This window comes from Elgaria multicarinata, chromosome 6 (assembly GCF_023053635.1).
Source record: "Elgaria multicarinata webbii isolate HBS135686 ecotype San Diego chromosome 6, rElgMul1.1.pri, whole genome shotgun sequence".
Lineage (NCBI taxonomy): Eukaryota > Metazoa > Chordata > Lepidosauria > Squamata > Anguidae > Elgaria > Elgaria multicarinata.
The window spans coordinates 36898343-36923896 of record NC_086176.1 but is presented as its reverse complement, the minus strand read 5'-3'; the positions used below and the strand labels follow the sequence as shown (position 1 = coordinate 36923896).

The window sequence follows — 25554 nt, the reverse complement described above, 5'->3', positions numbered from 1 at the left end:
ATAACATGGGCCCAATCTTGTTAATCTATTTAAGTGATTTTTTGGAAAACACTATGCTGATGTGTGTTTTAAATCTATAAATATGGAATAAATGTGTTAGTCTGCTCACTTTGGCAAATTCCATTTACCTTGCCATTTATTTACGTTTTGGGAATAAAAAAAGGATTCCTGGTTGTTGTTTTTAGCAACAAAAATGTTGAGGGCCAGCTGCTTCTGTTTAAACTATTTAAAAAATGATATACCATAAGTGCAGTGTGATGTCATCTATACGTGGGGCTGTCTTTGAAAATGGTCCGGAAACTTCATCTGGTACAAAATAGGGCAGCACATTTACTAACAGGGACTGGCCAGTGAGACCACATTCAGCCAGTCCTGTTCCAGCTTCATTGGCTGCCCGTCCCGGCCTGGGCCCGATTCAAAGTGCTGGTATTAACATTCAAAGCCCTAATGGTTTGGGGCCAGGCTATCTGAAGGAATGCATCCTCCCATATGTACCTGCCCAGACCCTAAGGTCATCTTAAGGAGTCCTTCTCCATGAGCCCCTGCCACCAAAGGAAGTGAGGCAAGTGGCTACCAGGAGGAGGGCCTTCTTTGTTGTGGCACCCCAGCTGTGGAATGAGCTCCCTAAAGAGGTTCACCTGACATCTACACTATAGACGCCAGGTGAAGACCTTTTTATTTTCTCAGCATTTTAAAAGTCTAGTAACTTAATTTTAACTTTGCTGTTTTAAATTTGTATTTTAAATCTGTATTGATTTCTGCATTGCTGCTTGATTTTATTTTGGTTATGTTTTTATATTGTATTTTATATTATGCTTTTATACTGGTTGTTTTATATTTTGAATGGCTTTTGTGGTTTTAATTTTTGTAAACTGCCCAGAGAGCTTTGGCTATTGGGCGGTATAAAAATGCAATAAATAAATAAATAAATGTCCAACTTAAGTAAGTACCCTTATTAATTTTTTGAAAAATTACCTGTGTGAACAATGCTCGTCTGGATGACTGGGGATTTACACACATGCAAAGAACAAAACGAAAACTACAATTATATAGGAACCATCCACCACGCATTGCTTCCTGTGTTCAATTCATTGGAACTTGCCCACGTCTCCAATAGTGCACTTCATCAATATCACACATGTTAAGTATTAATAGAACACTTAACAGATCCCCACGTGAAATGGTGCACAATATCAGAGGTAACCATCTGTTTTTGCATCCATCTGAAAGGTGTTTTTGTGTGTGGGGGTGTGTGCCTCATCTAATTGTACATAAATTTAAATAGGAAATTTTCTTAACTTGGAAGCTAGGTAATTAAAGAAGAAACTGAATGTAACAGAAGTGACAACCTATATTGAAAGCTTTATATAATCTACATTTATACTTTAGATGACACAATGGCTGGGTTCAGACAACACGATAATGCACACTCAAGGGTTGAGTAAAGGTTGAGTGTGGGTTGTTGTTGAACCATGGATTATTGTATTGTATGAACCCAGGCATGCTAACCATGGTTTGTTAACCACACACAACCAATGAAGAGAACCCATGGTTTGTTGTTGGGCTGTGAACTGTGGGATGTTCATGGTTAATAAACCATGGTTTGCTATTGCAGCTGGGTTTAGACAATATGATAACCCATGTTTCAACAACCCACAGTTCAGTGACAACCCACATTCAACCCATACTCAATCACTGAGTGTCAGTTATCATGTTGTCTGAACCCAGTCAATAGGTCTTATGTATATGAATGACCTATATGGGATATCTAATATAATAAATAATCATCCATTTGCAGAAGTGGGAGTTCTGAGGAAAAAACAGCAAATCTAGACACACTAAGTGGTCTGCAAGCATACAGAAAACACTTGGCTATACCAATAAAATCTATTTCCAACTCTATTTCCAGGACATTCATTATCATATATAAGGCTATGGCAAAATGTTTCTATACTATTTTGGATATTTGGAAACAAAGGAAATGAAGCTCATTACAGGAAAATGGAAACCATCACTATATGTTAGCTAGTGCCTATTCTGTGTACAAGGTATGCTTGGCTTGCTGAGATAACATAAAACAAAAGTTAAGAAAACCGGTTAATAAATATGGTATTTACTGACCTGTCTCTGCTTCTCCGTGAAGGAAAGGCAGCGTTGCAGCCAGCCACTGTGCAGACATGCATCTCTTTCAAATGAACGTTCCTATAGTGGAGCTTCACACTGTAGGAACTCTTGAAACTCTTCTTGCACACGTAGCAGATCTTGGGATCTGGGCTTGAGCACAAATCGCCCTCTGGGGAAAATTTCTGGGGGCTGTTATAGTTGAAAGTTGAAGTGAAGCTTTCGTGGAGTGCAGCCATGCTGGCACTGCCTCCATTATAAAGTCCATATTGGCTCATGTAGAACATCTCATATGTAGGGTCTGTAAACTCTTCCTTAATCTTAACTTCGGCATGGTGAGAAGTGTCATTGTGGTTTTCATCTGGCCTGTCATGGTTCATCATCAATTTGCTATTTCTTTCATGCATCATGTGTTCATCCCCTTCCATGGATTCCTCACACAATTTTGGTTCTGAGGATTCCGATTCATTTTCATAGTCTCTCTCATGCTCTTGATCTTCCGACGTCATACTATCTGCCCTTCTTAGCTCTGTCCTTGAAATGCACCTGTTTCTCCCATTTTTTGAAAAGTCTTTCACAGACAACCCAGGGCTCATTTCCTCCTGAGAAAGGCAATGATTGTCATGACCAATATCATTAGCCACACTTCTGCTATCATTAACCTCCTCGTCTTCATCATCAAACTCATCCGCAGTGTCAATAACTTCCTTCTCTATTTTCACAGGCATGCTTGATTTCCTTGGTTTTTTCTTAGGGGCAAGGTCAGCATTTACCTCCTGGGAAGGCATCATCACTCCAGGTAGTGTTGATTCTGAAGGAGGAAGAGGAAGGTGCTCTACTGTACCAGCTGCTGGCATTAAAGGACTAGTGGGTAATGAGGTTGGAGGACTCACCATTTCACCAGGCGTAAGTAAACTTCTGTAAAAAGGAGGAACAGGCTGTACAGTCTTTAAAGCTGGGAACACGAGTTGGCTAGGTAGAGGATTTTGTAGCACAGGATCTAATGGGGGAGTGGTAAAACCCATTGGAGGTCGTCCGGGACTTGTTAATGTTAGATTGGATTTTGTACTTGCTATAACAGGGGTGGCAGCACCTGATGTAGCACGGATCAGATCCTTGTCTCTATTGTTCCTTAGCATGGGCATATGAAGTCGGGGATTGGGGTTAGCACTGTGACGGTTACGACTTCTGAGTGAGCTGAAGACCATGTTACAGCCTTCAATAGTACACCTATGTTTGATCTTTAGATGGACTGCATTGTAATGGATTTTGAGTGTCCCCTTGTCATAAAAGGTTTTGCCACATGCATTGCAAAAGACTCTCCCTTTCCGTGATGCTGATCCCATTCTCCTCATTCTGTGGATTCTGAAAGAGCTTTTTGTATGTTCAGGTTTGGATAAATCACTGACGGGGGTAGATGTCTGAACTGGGGACGTGGAAGCCGGCTCAGTTTTGGGCTCAACATTTGTGATGCTGGTCAAGGCGTTCCTGCTGGATGTCTGCTCATTCTTGAAAGGCGCCGGGGAAACTTCGGAATCACTGCTTTCATTATATTCATTCTGGGTTGAAAGGCTTGGTTCACGCAGTCTCAGCGTTGGCTGTTCCAGCAGGAGACCATTCGGAGGCAAGCCCAACAGAGGGGCAGAGACTGGATTTATGTACTGAAATGGAAGCAGGAATGCTAGGCTGTTGGGGATGTTTTCAAAATGATGAATGCTGGAAGGGTTGCTGTTCTCCAGGTGAGCGAGGAGACTTGGGCTTCTGGTTCGATTATTGCTTTCAATAAAAGTCCTTATATCTGAGTCTGCCTTTGAAGATGGTACAGCCACTGCCTGCCCTTCTTTTTCTTGAATTGCCATCAGCTCCACAATGGATTTGGTTTCTCCGAACCTCAGAAATTGCTGAAGGGTAATAATCTCTTCTTCCCTGGACATGATGGCCCAGCGGTCCAGCACTTTGCCTGCAGCGTCCTAGAGGCCATATCAAAGAAACAACAAAGACAAACACAAAAGAAGAAAACCTTATTGATTCTGCATAATTATTGACTTCGATTGAAAGCACTGTGCTGACTGCTCATCAAACGCTAAGCTCAGAATACTACATGCAAACACTGTGCTGATAGAAGTCGATCCACAAAGCAAACTTTGCTACCATGCAAATGTAGTAATTAGAGTCATAGTTAAAGGAACAGAGTTGTTTAATAATGTCAAAGCAAACAAAACGTAGACCAGTGGGGCTTTGTGATCTAAAATACCTTCAATAATGCCATTTTAGCAACAAAGGTCTATCTACAGTGGAACTGTATATAACATTCATTACAATGAGAAATGGAACTCTTGCTGGGCAACACACTGCAAACGCAGAAGACTGCACCTTAGTCCTTATGAAATAGTGCCACTATAGGAAATACTTAAATAAATACCTTTAATATTACGTACTTCTTGGATAATACATAACTAAATCAAACGGTGAGGGGTTTTTTTAAATAAAAAACTGCATTGTTAGGAACTAGAATTGACTGAGGCAGGAAGTAAAAAGGCAACATAAAATATTAAGAAGAGATTTCTTTTACTATTTTTTTTCTTCCAGAGCAATATTTCAAATGTAATTTTACACCAACTCAAATCAAAAGAATTGGTAAATCCCACTGTTTTGACTCAGGGAACTGCTGCACTAGAAGCAATTGACTGTTATCCTGTAATCTGAATTTGGTTAGACTTAAAATAGGATGGCTCTCTGCTATTTAAATAAATAAATAAATGGCAGTTTCAAACATTTTAAAAAGTACAAACATTTGATAGTTGTAGATAACATAAATGTGTAAAAATGTTCTCTCTTAACACTGCCTTCTGATAGCAAGGGAAAAGTCCAGGGAGAATTCACATCAGTAATCACCAGACTATCTGTTGTTAAATATACATTAAAAAGCATTTCACACTTTCATTTTTGCTAGTAAGTATGAGATTTGCCTCGAGGTAGGACTTAAAAATTCTGCACTGTAATGTCAGGTTATCCACTGCAGCATGTATGGATTAAAAAAAAAGCATTAGAATGTTTAGATAATAAATACATCATTTCACTGGCAACTTTTATAGTTAGGTTAATGGAAGCCATGATGCCACTTTTGTAATTCACAAGCGAACCTTTCCCTAAGCATTAAGGCTTAGTGACACCTGCAGAGATGCCTCTCCAGCTCAGGCTTTTGATTTCTTTAAGCACAAGCACAGGGAGATCCACAAATTCTTATTCTCTAGCAAATATAGAAAACAAGCAACCAAAGTATTAAGAGAGAAAGAATGATGTTGAAAGCATAAATAGGAAGACTACTTTTAATTTCTTCTAGTTCCAAAGATAATTAAATTCTTGAACTCGCTACCACAAAATGGGGAGATTGCCACTAGTTTAGACCCATTCATAGAGGCTAGATCTATCAATGGAATCACCATGCTCAGAGGCAGTAAAACTTCATGCCTGCTTGTAAGCTTCGCAGAGGCATCAGGCCGGTCACTTGCTGAAGCAGCATGCAGGACTAGACGGACTGATCCAGCAAGACTCTTCTTACATTCTTAAACTTAAATTCAATATAATTTTAAAACCTTATTCAATTTCATGGCACAAAGACATTCTAAATTCTTATTTGGACACGATCTGTTTGGGCTTGCAATACAAAGGAAATTTAGACAGAGATAAGCTCCTCTGAAATCAATGTACTTCGCAGTAACTGGATTCATGCATTTTTTCATACCCTATAGATATTCCCCTGTGGAGGAAATACGTTTTGCTGGAACCAGTCTTCAAACCCGTTCGAAATCTACAAATCCAATTAAGATGGTCATTATGGCACATCAATATGGGATCTGATCAGATGTTTACATATGGAGGAATTAGGTCTTGAACCCAGGCCAAAGTCTGTGTTAGAATTTTTCTTAGCATGTGCAAGCATGATGTGTGATCTGCATGTGGATGGGTAGTTCCAGAGGGTGCTAAGAGGAGGCACAGGTATTGGGATCTCAAAGCTGGTAGAGGGTACACTGAGGTCCATAGAAGGTGGATAAAAGCATCACATGGGGCAGGATTCAATGCTGTCAATCTGCTGGTGGGAGTGGCCGCTGATTTTCATCCATGCGCAGTCGTCCCCTACAACTTGCAGCTGACTGCTGACTTGCCCCCTTCCAGAAATGACTGTTCCTGCTTGTTTGGGGGCTTGCCTCTGGAACTGCTAAATTGCAGTTCCTCAAGCAGAAGGGGCGCTTGCAAATCAAAAGTGGCTAGGCTTTCTACATGCGGAGAAAAATCAGCAAATCAGTTCCCAGCAAATGAGCAGCATTGGATCCTGGCCAATGTCTTTACTTTCCATTTATTCTTTACTAGTACTGCATAACAAGGACAGCCCTGGTATGGAGGATAGCAAAACAGCTGCAAGATGGCGTTTTGCAAACACAATTTGACATGTAGCTAGACTTGCTTCCACAAGTCGTCGTCGTTGTCGTCATCATCATCTTCATTTCTATATCGTCCCACTGCCGAAGCTCACTGGGTGATTTACAACAATTCTTAACAATACAAATATAACAATAAAAATAGTCTACATTTTTTAAAACAGAAAAATTAAAATAACGTAATCAGCTAAAAACATTTAAAATAAACAATGTTCTCCTAAGAGACCTATTATATACCATTAAATGCCTAGGAGTCAGCTGGCGGAGTTTGTAGCTCTATTCCCTGGTTGCTGGTTAGAGGGACACACTGATGGTCTCTTGCTAAGGGACATTCAAAGCCTGAAGCTAGCCCTGTGCATATTAATAGCATTGAAAAGGGATTGGATGCAGCCTTAACCATTAACACATAAGAGTCTGAGCAAAGCCATGAAGGGAGAAGGGGGATCATGCTAGCTAGCGTTGCTCCCAATCTCCTACATTGATTCTGCCATGCAATCAGCGTAAGGTGGGAACAGTCTCTATGTGCATAGTGCCTGTACTCACAACTGGGAACTCCGACATGTACCGTTTTATGTGCACAGAGTATATTCGCATTTTATGATGACTAGCATAATCCTGTTTCCCACTTTCCATGTGTCCAATGTAACCTTGGATATTGTGAGGAGAAGGATAAAATGGAGTGTTATAGGGCACGTCTACACCATGCCTATATCCTGGGATCATCCCTGTGCATCCAAATGACACACAGGGGATCCCGGGAGCAGGCAGGGACGACCCCTCCATTTGCCTGGAATAATCCTTAGGTGTAGAAAGGCCCATAGAGCCTGATAACCCACTGAACTACTACTGGGTCTTAGTCCATGGAATGTATTACCATCAATCCTTAATCTGTTCTTGGAGAACTACTACAACTCTATGGCCTTATTAATTTGGCTTTTGGCACAGTGTTGAACTATCCACCCACTATGGTGGTATGCCAAGACTGATATTGAAACTATTGTTGGCTCATTATTGCAGGTTTCATGGAAAGTAAGTGTTTTTGGTTGTTTTTTGTTTTGTTTTTCCAACTGCAGGACTGAATGAGAATGCATAAACCTTTTTTATTTGACAATGCATAGGCATCTTCCGTCTATACTATACAAGGACTTTGAAATCTGCCAAGGATCTGTAGCCTGATCGTATGTATCTTTTCAGAAGTATGTCTCACTGGGTTCAATAGGCTCTATTCTTAAATAAGTTGCCTAGGATTGCAGCCTTGGTTAATCGTATGCAAGACAATGATTAACTGATGAAAGACAATATGGCTGGGCTCTGGCTCTCTTTATCTAGTGTGCATGCCCAGAACATGGTTTATGTTCAGCCTGGCAACCTATTCAGAGTTTATTCTAGTTCTTTCATGTCTACATCTTTACTATTCACCATTACTTGCGAAAAGCCTGCACCTGTTTCAAAGGAATCATAGCATTATAAAAGTTAATTGAGCATACATGTGCAAGTCAACCTTCATTGAGTACCTACCAGTTGGATTTTTTTTAAAAAAAGAAGTGATCCAGGCTGCACGTTCTTTTAAGATTTCTCCAAATCAAGCACAAAATATATTTTAAGAGCAAATTATTAGTTTACAATATTTAGAACCTCAGTTATCAATGGAAAATGAAGGTGATCTTTATTTTTGAGATATTTAAATGAGGCAGTGGCTTTTGTTGTAGTTGTTGTTCACTAGTCATATCTTTTTCTACTATTATATTACAGAAAACTGAACCAGAATAGATGAATTTGATATAATATTTCAAATATGTGCTCTGTTATAATCAAAGCTCAATATTCATATAGCACCAGCTGAATGAAAACTAGCTATGTGTTAGAATTCAGAACTAGATAAGGAGGAATAGGAATATTTTAAGATTAAAAGTTATAAGAAACAAAGACAAACATCCCTTTGGAGTAAGCTATAAACTAGCTTTAGATTCCTTGGTGTATTGTAATATTTGGCTTGAGGTTCACATCATTTCTGACATGTAACCAGTTTCTTGTTTCTCTCATGATCTTTTCCCAATGCCATTAAATGTTATCAACATTTACATTTTTCATTACAAAAGGTTCCAATTCATAGTATTTCCATCAACCCATTACTGAATAAGACAATTCTCTTGTGACCACGCAGACAAGAAAGTCAGGGAGTGTCCGTGCTGAGAAAGTCATCAAGAACAGCATCTCTGCAGCAAAAAAGGTTCCTTCAGCTTCCTTAGCCTTCCAACAATGTAACCCTATATATGCCTACTCAGAAGTAAGCCCTATTGACTTCAATGTCACTTACTCCCAGGTAAGTGTGTATAAGAGTGCAGGTTAAGACTGATTTGTAGATACTGGCTGCTTCCTTTTCATTTTAGTAAAAGGAAAATCTCTACCCCATATAGGATTAACCTCTAACAGTACAAGACGTATAACCTTAAATTATTCTTTTCTTCCGTGTAAACAAGCACACATATTTCTCTCTATATATAACTGTACGAATAAATATTTTTAGATACAGACATACAGTGTATTTATTACTGGGTCAGTGAAATAGTGTCCAAGTTAATCATTTTCTGATTTTTGCTGACCTATAGGTTAGTATGAGATATACCAGGACATGTTAGGATACGTCTTGCCCTAACATGGGAGTCATCTAAGAATGTGTGATGAGCTCAGGATGATCATCACAAACGATACAAATAGGATTAGAAAAAGTGACCTCTCACCCCAAGATTCAGTGTAATTTTCAGCAGTTTAATTCAGGGAGGGGTTGTCCTGTGGACAGGGATGAGAAAGAGAGAGATATGATTTCCTGAGGGGTTCTGCTTCATAAACAAAGTTTTTGATACAACACGAAAGCTTTTACACCTTGTTTAAGAGACAAGCACATTTCCCAGGAACAATTTCTGCCATGAACTTTTTTTCCCCCAAATACAATCTTAGATCTGAGTTTCTTCTTCATCAAGATTTGAAAATATTCTGCCATCTACAGTACCTTAGCCAACTGCTAATTAGTATGTATCTATCAGTATTTGCAGGCCTGCTATTATCTCTCTAATTTACTTCTTGGCATAGCTACCTGAAGCTAAATGTATGCATTCATGCATACATGTCGTGTATTCAATGAATGATAATTATACAGAAACTAAAATTAATAAAAAGGTTAAAACAAAAAAATCCTCCTTTAAAAAATTATAATTCTGGGAAGCACTTAGGAAATATTTTCTATCACTTTGTCACAGTTTCTGAGAAGTACTTTAACTTATTTCAGCAGCATTTATTGCATTAACCAAGTTTGCATGTAACTACTTGGTACCTAGCAATCAGGTAAGAGTAATGCAGTGATGAGAACATTATAACCTACGTAGCTAGTATTTTTCAAGTTTTCTAATGTAATCCTATACATATCTACTCAGAAGTAAGTGTCATTAGGTACCAAGGTGTGAACCCTGTAAGTGTGTATAGGATTACAAACTGTGATCCTATCTACCTTTCCACACATTTCCTTTCGAACATGCTGTTAAAATAAAGGTCTACATATTTTTCATCATGGACTAGGATCTGATATTGTTAGTTTGCTCTGCTTTTCAGTAGCATGTTGTTGTTATTAAACGTTACATTGTTATTCTGGAATTAGGTCTGCAGCCCAAACCCTTTCAAGGTATCAAAGTTTGGGTTTGTTACCTTGAAAGCGTTTGAGTTGCGAAGTCTTTCAAAGGTATAACACTATGGCCTTAGCTAGACCTAAAGTTTATCCTGGGATCATCCCTACCTGCTCCCAGGATATCCTGTGTGTCATTTACATGAACAAGGATGACCCCGGGACGATCCTGGGATAAACCTTCGGTCTAGCTAAGGTCTATATCCAACATACAGGTATGTAAGTTCACAATAGCAAGTTGTTGGAGATTCCACAGGTTAGAACTTCGGTGTATTGTGGGTGGCCCAATTAGGCCACCCATACTTATGGTTAGGAACACCATTTTGCATGTTTTGCACATAGGGACAAAAACGTAGTTGTTAAGGCATAGCTAGGTTCACTCTAGTCCAATCTTCTCCAAATATTGCACATATATAGTTGTGGGAATTTGCTAGTGGATTAGATAGGTTTGCTACATAACAACACATATTATGGTATTTATAGGGGGAAAGGATTAAAAAACCCTCCATTTAGGGCCTCATGGACAGAAGCTAACATTGCCCTTTTAGGTATGGGGAGTCCATGGGGAGTTCTAGTGCACAGGCTATGGTAGAATTATTATTTTTACTGTGAAAATTTGAGAAAAAGCGTGAAAACAATGGACAACAACCTATTGTGTGACATATAGATGGAAAGCCGCCAAATTTGCTGGAAAATTTGGTCCAGCTAGCAATGAGGTTGAAATGCAGCAAGATTAGTCAAGGATTGGGGGAGATTCCTGGCTAAGAAGTAATAGACTGCTGTTGCATAGTGCTTTGCATGAAGAAGTGCTAGGAAGAAAAACCAGGCAGGTTTTAATCAGTATGATAATTTGACAATACAGGAAAACATACTAGTCATGGACAAGGCTTCTAAAAGGTCTTCAGTTGCCAGTGACAGATGTTCTTCTGTGACCACCACTTGTTCTCAAATTCTCTGTTCCCAGACTTCATAGCTCATCTGGCCTTCTGAATTGTGCCTGGTGCCTAGTATTCTAGGGTGAGCCACAACCGATGTATCCTCTTGCCACTTCTGGCATACTGGTAACCACACCCACCTGCCATGGTCTGCTCCTGCCCACCACTTGTGCCCAACTTCCCTGCCCCCAGACATTTAGCCTGCCAGTTTTCTTAGCCAGTGTACACTCCAGATGACACGGAAAACATAAAAAGGCTTGAAATGTGGGGAAATCTTCTCTTACAACTCGAGTGTTGACAAGGACCCCCTTGTGCTCTTACATCCATGTTGCAATACTTGTGAATAGGCAGGAGTGAAGCAGCGGAGGCGGGGGGTACCAAGTACATGTCTTAAAAACTTTACTAATCCTGAGATATCAGTGGCAAAATCTACAGTGGTTCATAAATTATGGTTAAATTCGGTTGATCTACAGGTAGAGAGAATGCTACAGAAGAAGACACTTAGTGATGCTTCATCAACATGAACAACTCTGACTTGGCATGCATAATATCTCACAAGTCTGAGCACTTAAGCTGTTGGGATGTGTGCATCCCAGTGGGCTCCTGCCCTTTGTCACTTGCCACACAATGCCCCTTTGCCCAAGGCAAATTGTGGTTTAAAAGGGGGCTGGCATTATGGTTGGGGAAATTATTTCCCAGCTTTTGTGTATTCAGTTCCGCCATAACTCATGAACCACTGTAGGTTTTGCCACACAGCACAGAACCAGTGGCAAAACCTATGGTGGTTCATGAGTAAATTTAGCCAATGACATGTAGAAGCCATTGATCCTATCAGACTGTGTCCACAACAGCAAAAATGCATGGGCTAGATTAAGAATTAGAAACAAAGGAAACTGCTTGATACTGATTCAGATCATTGGTCGATCTAGCTCAGTATTGTCGCTACACTGAGTGGCCACAGCTCTCCAGGTTTCAAACAGGAATCTTTTCCATCCCAATATGCAGATGCCAAGGATTGAACTTGGGACCTTCTGCATGGAAACCATGTCCTCTCCCACTAAGCTATTGCTGTATATCAGTGAGCAGTGAAGCTGCACATCCTGCAACATCGTTGGCATGAGCTGCACATCAGCTCATCTGTGAAAACCAGACCACAGCCTGGTGTTTGCTGTGACAACACTTCCATTTTGGGGGGCATAATGTTGTTATCCATTCAGACTTTACTGCAGCTTTCCTTGTTTTTAATGTACCTTGTGACTCATCCCCTTCCTTCCATGTCAGAATGGCAGCAGCAAAGTCAAAACTGTAGTCCCAGTTCAGACACACACACACACAGTGTTTGAACTGGATCACAGTAACCATAGATATGATCAAAGAAAAGAAACTTGGGGACTGTAGAACTGAAAAAAAGAAGACAAGGGATGGATGAGAAAACAAAGTGAAAAAGACTACCACATCTAATCTGACACAAGATATAGAAGGTCTACTTAATGACCACAGATCTCTAGGACTTTGGTTTTAAATCTCATTCTTACAGCAGCACCTCCAACAGCAGAGACTCTGTCTAACAAAATACTTAAGCACTGCTCCTGTGCTGATTTCAAAAGACACAATCTACCAGATCCCCAATTAATATCACTACATTCAGGATACGGATTTTCTCTAGAGGTCTCCAGTAATTCTCATACTGATATGAATCTTCCCTATTCCATAAGCTCCAGTCTACCTTAAATCTCCATAATAATTACTCTCTTTACAATATTCAGAATGCTTGGCCCTGAAGGACTGCGGTATAATGAGGTGAAGCATTTGCAACAAATTATGTGAAAATGCACAAAGTGAAATGAACGTGTCTCTCTTGATTAAATGAAGTTCTGGCACAGAGAGGGAAGTTGGAAAATACATGACAACAAAGAGAATAAGTTGGGTAGTGCAAGTCTGCATGAATTTTAACAGGCAGGTTTTACTTTACTGTGTACATTTTTGCCCCCAACTCAGGAGCCAACTAGCAGCATGCTAACCAACTGGGAACTGCGGAAATGTGCTCTCCTAATTCCTATTGAAGGACTAGGCCAATTATTTAGAAAATGCCCTAATCGTGTTAGTAGTAGACCTCTCTGTGAAAACTACCTTCACCAAAAATTAGAACAGTTACTACTATAACATGAACTGTTAGTATAATGTGTCCTTCCATTGTTCCTTAGATAAGCAGATGAATATGCAAAAACACATGTAGCTGCACAAGAAATAAATGACCAATGCACAACTGAACAATAAACAGCATGCCAAATATGAGTACATAATTTGTGTGAAATATCCCTTCACGAAGCAAAATACGGTGGAAACCATGCCACTTGCATTTAGAAGAATAGACTTACTTGAGGACCTAGCTCAAAGACTCTGAGGAAAGAGTTGCCACAATTGCAATAGGTGTGTATATAGGCCTCCACTTCAACCCTAGCATCATTGCCAGCTCCCACTTATTGTGTGGGAACTAAAGAGTGACTTGGGCCATGGTCTCTGTAATTAATCCATTTGTCTTCCAGTGATCTACATTAAGGTCTTCCTGCAGTGGTCCATGTCTGAGGAGACCAGCCTAGTTTTGTTGTGGATACACTAAAAATAATAAAATAGGTCTGAGGTCTATGTGATTCAGATGCAGAAAAATGTAGTATCTGAATAAGGCCTAAAGGTGAATTCGAATGACTTTTCTCCGCACTGCCATCACTTTTAGTGAAGATCCATGTGGTTGCTGGTCTTGTCAATGGTTCAATAGGTGTGTTAATTGCAGGCCAACTTGACCTAGGGAATTCTTACAAAACAAGATTAGAAGGAACTTTGATGGATCAGGATTCTCATGGAACTTGTATCACAAGGTTACGACAGAAAGTTCCCACATGGTGAACATGAATGTAGACAATCACAATACTTTTTATGTACCACACTACCCTGGATTAGTATACAATGAGCAGATAAACAGGAAGGCAAATGTGTGTTTTTAAACCTCAGCTTTCCAGAAATAACACAGTAACACATAAAACAGAGATGGAGAAAAGAAGGAAAACTCCTGCCAACAGCATCAAATTAGTTAGCAAGGTTGCATACAAAGCTCCCTGTGAGAATCGATTCAAAATAATCCTAATTTATACAATTAGGATCTGCGTTGACAAAAATAGTATTCTGTAGCTCATGTAACTCTATTAAGATTCTAAACTACTAGTTTTAAATGTTTTTTGTGATTTTTAAAACATATTGTTGGACTTTTGATAAAACATTTGCTTTGTTATGGAATAGTCCTGATTATGGACCTGATGACACTGCATTATTCATAAAGGTAGGTCACTTCTTTTTTTAGCAATAGTGTGTATTGCATTTTATAAATTATGTTAGATTTCAGTTGTTTTGCAACTCTCATTGATCTTGTTCATTTAGTCAAAACAGGCCACGTTAGCAATTTTAAGACAGGGCTTTCTATCAAGCCCCATCCTATTTTCTCAATAACACTGCCAGATTTTCTCCAGTTTTATGAAAATTTATTCCATGCCCCATTCATCAAAACTCAAAAATCCTTCCAAACAGAGTGAATGTAATAATAATTTATACTTGAACTTTGTAGATTGTTTCCACTGTCTTGGATGGAACAAGGAACCAAGGCTGGACTTTCCCACAACTCCCTTACTACATTTATGAAAACCTAAAGCACTGGGTCAGAAGGGAAGCTCAGGGTATGGAGTTAGTAAGATCTGCAAGAGGGCTTCATGGACACATTTGCAATGAGTGAGGTGGTCAAAGTAGGTAGCTTTTGGTTTTCCAGAGCATTGTCTAGGCAGGTGGGCTCAAACCATTTCTAACTCATCTACTCTGGAATAATCAAAATCTGAACCTTCTTCATCAACTGAGATTGATGGACAACCATCTATTCTCTACCAAGGGCTGAAGATGCAGTGATGTGGGTGCTTTAGGGTATTTGGATAGTTGCAGAAGCCAGGCTGAGTACCTAGAACCAATAGCAAAAAGCACAACCTGGTTCATGAACTATGCCTTTGGAGAGGCATGGCAAAGTTGGGTACATGGACATGCAGCCTGGATTAAACATCATAATATTACTGTTATCTCCATGGCTTCACTAGGATGATCTCATGACTACATGCAGCCCTCACAGTGCAGTTCCGGCCACTCTTCCTCATTACTGAAAATAGTTTCTTCAGCTTCCCATTCAACAAGGAAAGCATACAGTTGATGTTCGAGATTATGTTAGGCAACCTTGGAAATTGGACAAGAAAACTCAATTCTCTTTATCTTCTTGGGTCGTTGAAGTGTATTGTTGCTGGGAATTGGTGAAGCATCTATGTGAGGGAATGTGGGATTTTATCTATGGAATCTCTTTAGGAAGCGGAGGACACAACCAATGTTGAGCCTTCTTGGAGGGCTTAGTGCAGACTGCTCCTCCTCCTAGCCTTTACAGATTAACTTGGCTTCTAGCGTGGAAATTCATTGCTCAGTGGGCACAAGAATCAAATCCTTTGCAGCAGCATAAGCTCCACCACCTCTCTGGATAGAAGCCAGTAGTTTGGTAGCCATAGTATTAAGAGCAAATGTGGGGTTCCACTCTAGCTAGGGAGTGGGAAGAAAGGGCGTGGAGCGGAAGGAGAACTGTAATAAAATATTAACTAACCACAAACAGGATTTCTGGCAACCAGCCCTGTGGCAAAAATAATAATCGCAGAATGAAAAATATTCTGCTGTCTTTACAAAAAGCCAGAAAATAACCACATGGGAAGATGCAGATAAGGCACATGGCCAGACAACAGCTTAAAACAAGACTCTGTGTGTGTGTGTGTGCATGCGTGCATGTTTGACATGACTCCCCCTCCCTCATGCTTGAATGTGAGAAATATTCGGCAGGATCACCCAATAAGGGTGCCAGACACCCCCAACTCTGTTGACTGCCATTTTGGTGCCAATATAACAGGACAGTATGCATGCAAAGACATACATACATAGATAGTGCTGTCTATGTGCAGGGAGATCCTGGGTCAAACAGTTTCCACATGGCCATAGAGGGCATGGCCAACATGTCATTTTCAGACAGTGAGGCCAGTGACCACATTGAATGCAGAAGGGGTGTTTCTTTGAAACCCCATTTGGATATGCATATCCAAACCCCATTTGGATATGCACATTTGGACTTGCAGATGTATATACAGAAACATCAAGGAGAACTGAAGATGATCAGTAACAACCACCCAATGATTTATACCCAGGCATTGCCAGCATGTCCAAAATTCTCTGCACTGGCTCATGCTGGCTCCATTAGTGAAATGCAGTTAAACTCTAACATTGGTATATGGGTGTCAGCAGAAGTCGGTCATTGATTTCTGTCTTTAGCATTCTTTCACGAGCTTGCTGGCAATACAACAACATGCCAATGAAGGTTCTTTTTTATTGTTCATACACACACACACATCTTGCCAGGAAATGGAAAACTTTATGCGAGGGATGAATGTATGATGCAGGAGATGAACAGCAGGATGCAAGGATAACCCCTCCCCACACCGCCCGCCAAAAGCAGAGATTACTGAAATATTAAGATTCTATGAATCTTGCATTGAGTTGTATATCTGTATATATTAGAGACCTTGAAATGCAAAAGAAAAGTGAGGGGGAAAGATGTTGCGGCGTGGAAGGTAGTAACAACTGTGCCTGCATGACTTAATACCCTCTTGTCCCAGCAGTCCTGACTTTGTAGGCAAGCCCACTTCTCCACATTAACAGTAGTCATTTGGAGAGCAGCAAACGTGCCATTAGAAGCACTTTTACAAGTGTATATTCATCCACCAATTAGCTTAATGTGGCCGCTTTCTGCATATTTTCTATCCAGGCCTGCACAAATCTTATTAATATTTCCCCCTAGCGCTTTGACAGATTACCTTGTCATTATGCATCCTGGAGCCTTTTAAACAATATGGGTAAACTACTGTTTGCGAGGTTAATGACAATTATCCCCTAATTACTGCATAAGTCACTCAGTCCACTTTATCTCATAGGCAGGGTTCTGCTCTGTGTATCTGCCATTGTGTCACCGTAAATGAATCTTGTACAGCTATGTTTATCTGTCGTTGCCTTGTAAATTACACTGACAGGAGAATGAACAAATTACGGGGTATCATCATTTAAATACCACTTCTGATTTTTTTTTTTAAGGGAAAACTGCAAGAGCAAAGCTAGCTTTTTAAAAATAATAATAATCAGATAAATATATAACTCCAACACCCACATATCATATTTTAATTTCAGCACTGGGAGACTAATAGGATAGGATTCAGTAGGAGTTTCCAAAAGCGGGAGAGACAAACAAGAGAAGGATAAAAAGACGTAATAGCAATGCTATTATTAATTTCTGGCAGCTACCTCTATCATATATTACTGGATTGAATGAACCATGGTTCGGTGCAGAACTTTTCAGTTCTCAGTGCCTGGGCTCAGCTCCAGAACATCTGAAGCAAGTCGTTAATGCATTTGTGCGGATAGCTTCCGGAAAAGAACAATTTCCCAGCTACTACCACTGCCATCCAGCCACCCATTCCCTACTCCCCTTTTGCAGCTTATTCCTTTGGTTGCCTACACAGGGTTGCTGCAGCACTAGCACTCACACTGATAATGGTTTGTGATGGAGTGAGCCATTGATGCCAACAGACCATTATGATTATTTATTTATTTATTACATTTCTATACCGCCCAATAGCCGAAGCTCTCTGGGCGGTTCACAAAAATTAAAACCATAATAAAACATCATCATCATCATTATTATTATTATTATTATTATTATTATTTCTTCGTACTTTTACCCCACTCCTCAGCCAAAAAAGGCTCTTGGAGCGGCTTACAATCTAAAAAAGACATGACACACAAGGAAAAGGAGTTCAGGAGGGAAGAGAAAGAAAGAGAGAGAGAGAGAGAGAGAGAGAGAGAGAGAGAGAAATTAAGTAGACCAGGAACAGGGCTGATGGGATTGTCCTGCTCCTGAAGGAGGGGAGTCCAACTGGTGCAGGCCCTGATGTTCCCTCTGCCTGCTCCTGTTTCCATTATTATTTATTTATTTATTTATTTATTTATTTATATAGCACCATCAATGTACATGGTGCTGTACAGAGTAAAACAGTAAATAGAGAGACCCTGCCGCATAGGCTTACATTCTAATAAAACCATAATAAAACAATAAGGAGGGGAAGAGAAAGCAAACAGGCACAGGGTAGGGTAAACAGGCACTGGGTAGGGTAAAACTAACAGTATAAAGTCAGAACAAAAACCCTTGCCCCTTTAAGCTAAAATGTACTGTTACACATAGGACTGCGCCTTTAAGCTAAAATGCTGGGGATTGTAAAAGGGTTTTGTTGTTGTTTGTTTAAATATTTATTATTATTACTATTATTATTACTATTATTTATTATATTTATATACCGCCCCATAGCTGAAGCTGTCTGGGCAGTTTATAAAGATACGCATAGGATGTGCTTTAAGCTAAAATGTACTGGTATACATCATCATCATCATCATCATCATCATCATCATCATCTGTATTTATTTATTTATTTCTCGCCTCTCCCTCTGGATCGAGGCAGGGAACAGCATAGAATACAAAATATTATAAAATACATAAAACTGATTAAAACATATAAAAACGAATACATTATTAAAATAGGACTATGCCTTTAAGCTAAAATGCTGGGAATTGTAGGAGGGTTTTCCCCCCTGTCTAAAGACACACAGGATTGCGTCATTTTCTTTAAGCTAAAATGTACTGGTACAGTATGTGAGACTCGCCCTTTTTGCCTTTGGCCCTTTACTTTTCTTATTCACAAATGGTTTTTGCTCAATGTTCACACCACAAAGACAAAATTAATCAGGAAGTGAAGTAGTGCAGTAGATGTTACAAATTATCTGAATTAATAATATTTAGGGCCGTGCAAGACTTGGATTTGACCTCAGAGGTCTGAAGCTTTGGCGACTATTTCACTGAGTAGCCGCCTCATCCAACGTGGCAGCCCTTGCATCTGGCCCAAAATGCATACAACTCCCAGCATGCCTTGGCAGCATGCCTTGGCAGACTTACTGAGCTCCAGGAACAATGGGGCACTCATGACCTCACTGCCCTGATCCCGGAGGATCGCCCACCCAGCCACGTGACCTGCTAGGTGCATGGGTTGCTGCAGGGTCCACAAGTGCCCTGCAGCTGCCGGCATCTCCTGAGACCCACAAGCTCTCAGCAAGGAGCAGCATCAGCATGGAGGAGCAGCATCGGAGGAGCGAAGGGAAGTGGCTCTCAGCAGATGGGTGTGTCCTATTTAAAGGGAAGGGGATGTCGGATGATGTCTGAAGTGAAGTCACATTGGCTTTGGAAAATACGTCAGCTATTTCTGATTTTGGGGGAAAATAGCTTGGCTAGTTCACCCATCTCTAATGAGTTGTAGAAATTTATGCAGTGGATTATATCGCTGGTGGGACTTATTGATCCAGATGGGATATTGTCTTATTGGTAAGTGAACCATATAAGTACTTGTTGCCTAGAATTTCCCAGTAGTTTTAAAGCAGTTGATATTCATGGAACTGGGAAAACTTGCCAGAAATGGCAATGGGATTGTCTCCAGGCTAAAGATTTCCGTGCTAGGGAAAACCCCGCTTCTCCAGACCAAAACCTGATTGCTGGCAAATGTAAGCTGTGGGCAGTAAAGCAAGATTGCTCTTAAGAGAAAGGAAAACTGTTGTCATCTTCAGGTGTCACACACCGCTACACTAATGCCATCTGCCTACCTGATAAACACTAGGTAGCTCTCTGAGGGGGAAGCCATCTAACAAACGTTCTAGATGTGAAGTGGCTAACAAGAATGTGCTGAAACCTGCCATTCTTTGTTAAAGAAATGTTCCCAGAGACATAGCATTGTCTGTGACAGACTGACAGTCATAGAGATTATAGCCCTTTCCCTGTGTATTGGACAGGTGTCAATAGGAACAAAGGCTTCTTCCTAACACCTCAACCAAAACAACATTTCCTTTTGCGAAAGAGCGTTTCTCCATTCTCCAGCCTATGTAGGGCAGTGCGGAGGGCCAGTTTATAGCTGATTAGATTAATTTCACCACGTAGACTCCCCTACTGGAACATGGCATACAAACAAAAGAACAGTGGCAATTTCAATCAACTCTGTCGCAAAGAGTAACGAACAACAACTTACCCATCTTTATTTAGATGATTGGTAGGAGCTATTTTTCCGCTCAGGAATCTTATTTGTCTCCAGCTAGCTCTGTTAACCTTCGATATTGCCAAGATCCTAAGAAAATCCAGCACTTCTTTTGAGTGCATTACAAAGTACATTAAGATTGTGGTTTTGAATATATATAACACTCACATACACAAGGTCATGCCATGTAGCACTGTAATGCATAAAATTGCATCTGATACGAAGATTAACTTGCACAGACATCCAAAATGTATGTTAACATTTGACCCAAAGAAAGGGATGAACATACTGAGAACATTAAGATAAAACCGATTGGTGTGCTATTAGAAAAAGCATGCAATCCTTAGAAGTTATTCTCAGTAGTATCCATCTGTTCAAAGTTATTATTATTATTATTATTATTATTTATTTATATAGCACCATCAATGTACATGGTGCTGTACAGATAACACAGTAAATAACAAGACCCTGCCGCATAGGCTTACAATCTAATAAGTTGTAGTAAACAATAAAGAGGGAAGGAGAATGCAAACAGGCACAGGGAAGTGTAAACAGGCACAGGGTAGGGCAAAACCAACAGTGTAAAGTCAGAACAAACTCAATATTTGAAGGCTATAGGGAAAAGAAAAGTGTTCTGTGGGTTACAGTTAGGAAAGGTATGGTTTTGTTTGTTTTGTTTTAGAAACAGAACACCGAGTTAGTATAAGTAATACAACTGCACAGCAGAAATGTTTTAGCCTATGTTTCAGTGACGTATGCTTTTCTTCAGCAAGGTTATGCCAATGTCTCTTTTAGAGAGGGCAACAATCCAAACTGCAATGCATGCATGTATACAATACCTCTCATCATGGCTACACTAGAGATGAGAAGAATCAGCTGAAGTGAAATAGGGGGCGAGAGTGAGGGTCTTGATTAAAAGTTCAATAGTGAAAAGTGAAAATCTTGACCACTTTTAAAGAAAGCTCAGTCTCAAGAAACGTCATCGCAGTAGGACTAACATATGTGTTTGTGCAGTGTCCAGTCAATGCAAACTCAACACAGAATCATTCGACAGGAGGGGAAAATGCTGCTGTTGGCCCTCTGTCTCCTACTTTTGTTAAAGTAAAAGACAGATCTTATTTTTATTTATTATTACACTTATATCCACTTTTCTTCCTCTTGCAAGGAACCCAAGGTGGCTGACATGGTCCTTCCCTTCTCCAGTGTATCTTCACAACAACCCTGTGTGGTAGGTTAGGATGAGAGTCAGGGGCTGGCCCAAAGTTACCCAGTGAGCTTCAAGTGGGACCAGAACCCAGCTCTACCAAGTTCCAGTCCAACCCTCTAATCGCTGCACACTACAGACCTTCAAGACTTGAGTCAGTAAGCGATTAAAATATACCTTTAAAATAACCAGCAAGTAAAACTGCAAGAGTTTGGAGAACAGAAGTCAGTAACACTAGCATTTCTATCTGGAGTTTTCTGGCCTCTGATCTTTGCTAATAGCAGAGTAAATTTCCATGACAGAGACAAAAGTTGCATTGGACAAGCAGGCTGTGTCATGTCAGGTGAAGGTAAGGATTAGCACCTTGAAATCATGTTAAATGTAATAATATCAAGAGAGGGTGCTGAATGGAAATGTTCCTGCTCTAGAGAAAGGGTATCTGTAGACGCAAATTTCATCCACTAAAGCCCAAGGCATTTCAGATCACAGATAGTAGGGTGACCATATGAAAAGGAGGACAGGGCTCCTGTATCTTTAACAGTTGCATAAAAAAGGGAATTTCAGCAGGTGTCATTTGTATATATGGAGAACCTGGTGAAATTCCCTCTTCATCACAACAGTTAAAGCTGCAGGAGCTATACCAGAGTGACCAGATTTAGAAGAGGGCAGGGCATCTGCAGCTTTAACTGTTGTGATGAAGAGGGAATTTCACCAGGTTCGCCATATATACAAATGGCACCTGCTGAAATTTCCTTTTCAATACAACTGTTAACTGTCCTCCTTTTCATATGGTCACCCTACAGATAGTCCTATACATATTGGATTTCTGCTGAATAAATTGGGTTGAATAAGTTTTGTTTCTGCATCGTTCTATGGTTTCGTGCCGAGCTCATGTGGGGGACCTTTCCTTTTCCTAAACCACTTCGAGAAAAAAATAAACTGTTTTAATCAGTTGCTAAAGTTCCAGAAGTTTTTTTTCTAAAACAAATTCCCTTAGTTATTGCAGCATAGAAGGCAGCATTAAAAGGCAACACAAGCAGGAGAACTCACTGGGGATGACAGTGTTTATTGGCACAATATATGCCCCTTGCTTTGGTGGGGCAGAACTGAAAAGAACTAAGGAACTCAAACGGTGGGGAAGACTTGTGCCTTTGAATGGGAGGCCCTAATGCTGCCATCAAAACAAAGGAAGCCTTTGGAAATCTAACCCGTGAATGTGGTTTAAGACAAACAATAAGGCAACGATGTTGGATTAATTAGCGCATCCCCCTACTCTCTCTTGTTTATATAAGTCTAATTTCATCAGCTTCTTTTATGAACTCTTCAGAGAAAATGAACTTCTTTGTACAGGTCTCTTAGATTTTCAGGGGATTTTTTTTTTTTTACATCTCTGTGGAAGCATGCTTCTTTGATCTATAGCTGATTCAAAAGCTGAGTGGCACTTTCCGTGGACAAGCCCAGCAGGTGGTAAAGGTCAAGGTAAGCAGGAAAGTAAATTTAAATTCAAAATGGGCGGACTGTTAATTAGCCTGATCATTCACAGCATTAGTTATGTGAGATACTGTGCCTTGGAAGTTGGATAGCATGATATTCTGACATACAACCGCTGTAAAAATCATTAGGAAATTCCCCTAGTAGTTATTTTTATTCATTTAACTTATTCAGTAGATGTATATCCAGGGACCTTACAGGGCAATCCTACAGCACATTTTTCTGGAATTTGTTACGTAGGAGTAAGCTCCATAGAACATACTAGGACTTACTTCTGAACAAATATGTATAGGATAGGTCTCTATGTGACAATGGCAAACCTTCTAGCTTAAATGGAGTCTGTCCCAATCCATAAATAAAAAACGTGGTCCAATTGTTAGAAGAAAATGGGCATGCAATTGAGGGGGTACTGAATCCTACCCCTGATTTCTTCCCCACTATACATTTTCAACATTCATAAGGAGAGCGATGCTTGATCAAACCAAGGGTCCATCTAGTCCAGCATTCTGTTCACACCGTGGCCATCAGGCTGCCCAACATTTCTGTTTTCTATAGAGGTGTTCCAGAATCTTCTGGAAGTTTACAAAAAGTTGTGAAGGAGGCTGTAACCCATCACTTATAGTTTTAGAAGTATATTTCCTCTTTCCAGTAGGCACTGGTACATTGCTATCTGATCCACAAGCTTACTATGTACACAGCTTTTATGATGCCAGTGTTGTGCAAAAGCCCAACTCCTTCTCCATCACGGAGGAAAATATGACCAAACCCTTATACAGTAACAGGAACTGGGATTCAGGTATCTGATGGGGAATCCTATCCGCTGACTGAGATAGCTCTGCTGTGCAAACTGCTCACTGGATTCTGAGACAGAAAGAGAGGGCCCTCTGAGAGCCAAAGTGGAATGCAAAAGATTGGTCAAAGCTATCTTTGATTCCTTGCACATTACCTTGGTTCTAGTAAGGGGTATTTTGGCTTTTTGACTGCCAGGCAGGAGCAGAATGGTTCATCTTATTATCCAAGCATAGGGGGATGTTTTCAGCAATACAATACAATTATATTATAAAGTGGCTACTTTATAATATAAAGTAAGCTGTTGGACAAAAGGTAATAGATTTTCCACAAATATATTTGCTCGCCTAGTAATTTACAAACTTATTTCTAGCATGGCTTATCATTTTCCTAGTAGCTTCTGTTCAATCTACAGTAAGTGCAAAGTCTCAGATTCAGCAAAGACGCACACAAATTAATGAACTTTCCCCCAAGAAACCTATTGTCACCACTACTAGCTCATATATATTCTATGTAAATGGTTTTATATTAGGTTACTATATTGTATATTTAAGGTTTTAATCTTTGTAAACCGAGCTTTGTGTATTGGCCGATATAGAAGTACAATAAATGAAATAATAGTAATTTCAGTTTTATTCCAGGTTTCTGGAATGTAAATTCGAAGTAGTATTTTTTTTAGGTTGCAATCCCATGGCTTGTGGAAGAACAGTCCAGGGCCCATAGCAGTTTTTGGATCTCCCTCTGTGAGACTGGAGAGAGTGGTCTGCCCTTGAAGAGAGAGAGAGAGAGAGAGAGAGATCTAACCTTGTAACCCTTCTCTGTGAAACTGCAGAAAGGTCTGCAGAGAGGGCAAAAAAGAGGTGTTCTGGGGAAATTCCAGGTGTGGGTGTGGGTCTGCACAATCCAAAGACCTCCCATTCCCCCGACGTGCTCTTGGAGAGATGGGGGGGACAGACGGAAACTATGGCGGCCTTGGAGCTTGCAGTTTATTTTCCTTCCATTGGAATTATGGTAAAGACACTTTTTGTAAAAGTTCCTGAAATGGAATAAAAGAAAAATCCCCCCTCTCCACCACTTCTGCCCTGCTGGCATGAGCCTGACATGGAATAAAGGTGTTTCCTCCACCTTGGATTTTCCCTCTCCTGTCTCACAGGTTTACTCTATTAAAGTATTTCTGTTCATGTTTGTTTTGATCATTAATATTCCTTTTGATGAGTGCTTGATGTTATTTCTAAAGGTATTATAACAGACCCTTCCAAATTTCCCCAGCTAGTCTTGGGATTCTGTACATGTTGCTTTAAGAAAGTGTAACAGGAGAAGGGTAATGAACACCTTTGTTCCCCAAGGAAAACACTTGAATCCTCTCCATAAGAAAGCCCAGAAGTCATGCATCTGCTCTAGGAAATAGGTAATGTATGGTACTTCCCCCAAATTACATATTCCTTAAACCATGTGGGAGGACTCATCTGAGCCTGGTCAACCCAAGAGAAAACACAACAAGACTCCCATGCATAAGAACAAAAATCCACTAGTCTGTTTCCAATGATGTCTGGCCAGATAGATGCCTATAAGTGAGATGCTAGAGGGGGTAACTCTTCCATACAAAGATGTAGAGGAATCAAGTCTGGACATGATTAGCCAAAGGAACATTTGTTGTACGCAA

At 40.1% G+C, this 25554-nt stretch overlaps 1 protein-coding gene across 1 annotated transcript in view; it reads right to left on the bottom strand.

Annotated features, from left to right (window-relative positions):
- The window catches only part of BNC2 (basonuclin zinc finger protein 2), a 314330-nt gene that overhangs the window by 24393 nt on the left and 264383 nt on the right, over nt 1-25554 (bottom strand). Inside the window, exon 5 of the mRNA XM_063129236.1 lies at nt 2122-4091. Within this exon, the coding sequence (XP_062985306.1) occupies nt 2122-4091 (1970 nt within the window). The remainder of the gene's footprint in view (nt 1-2121; nt 4092-25554) is intronic.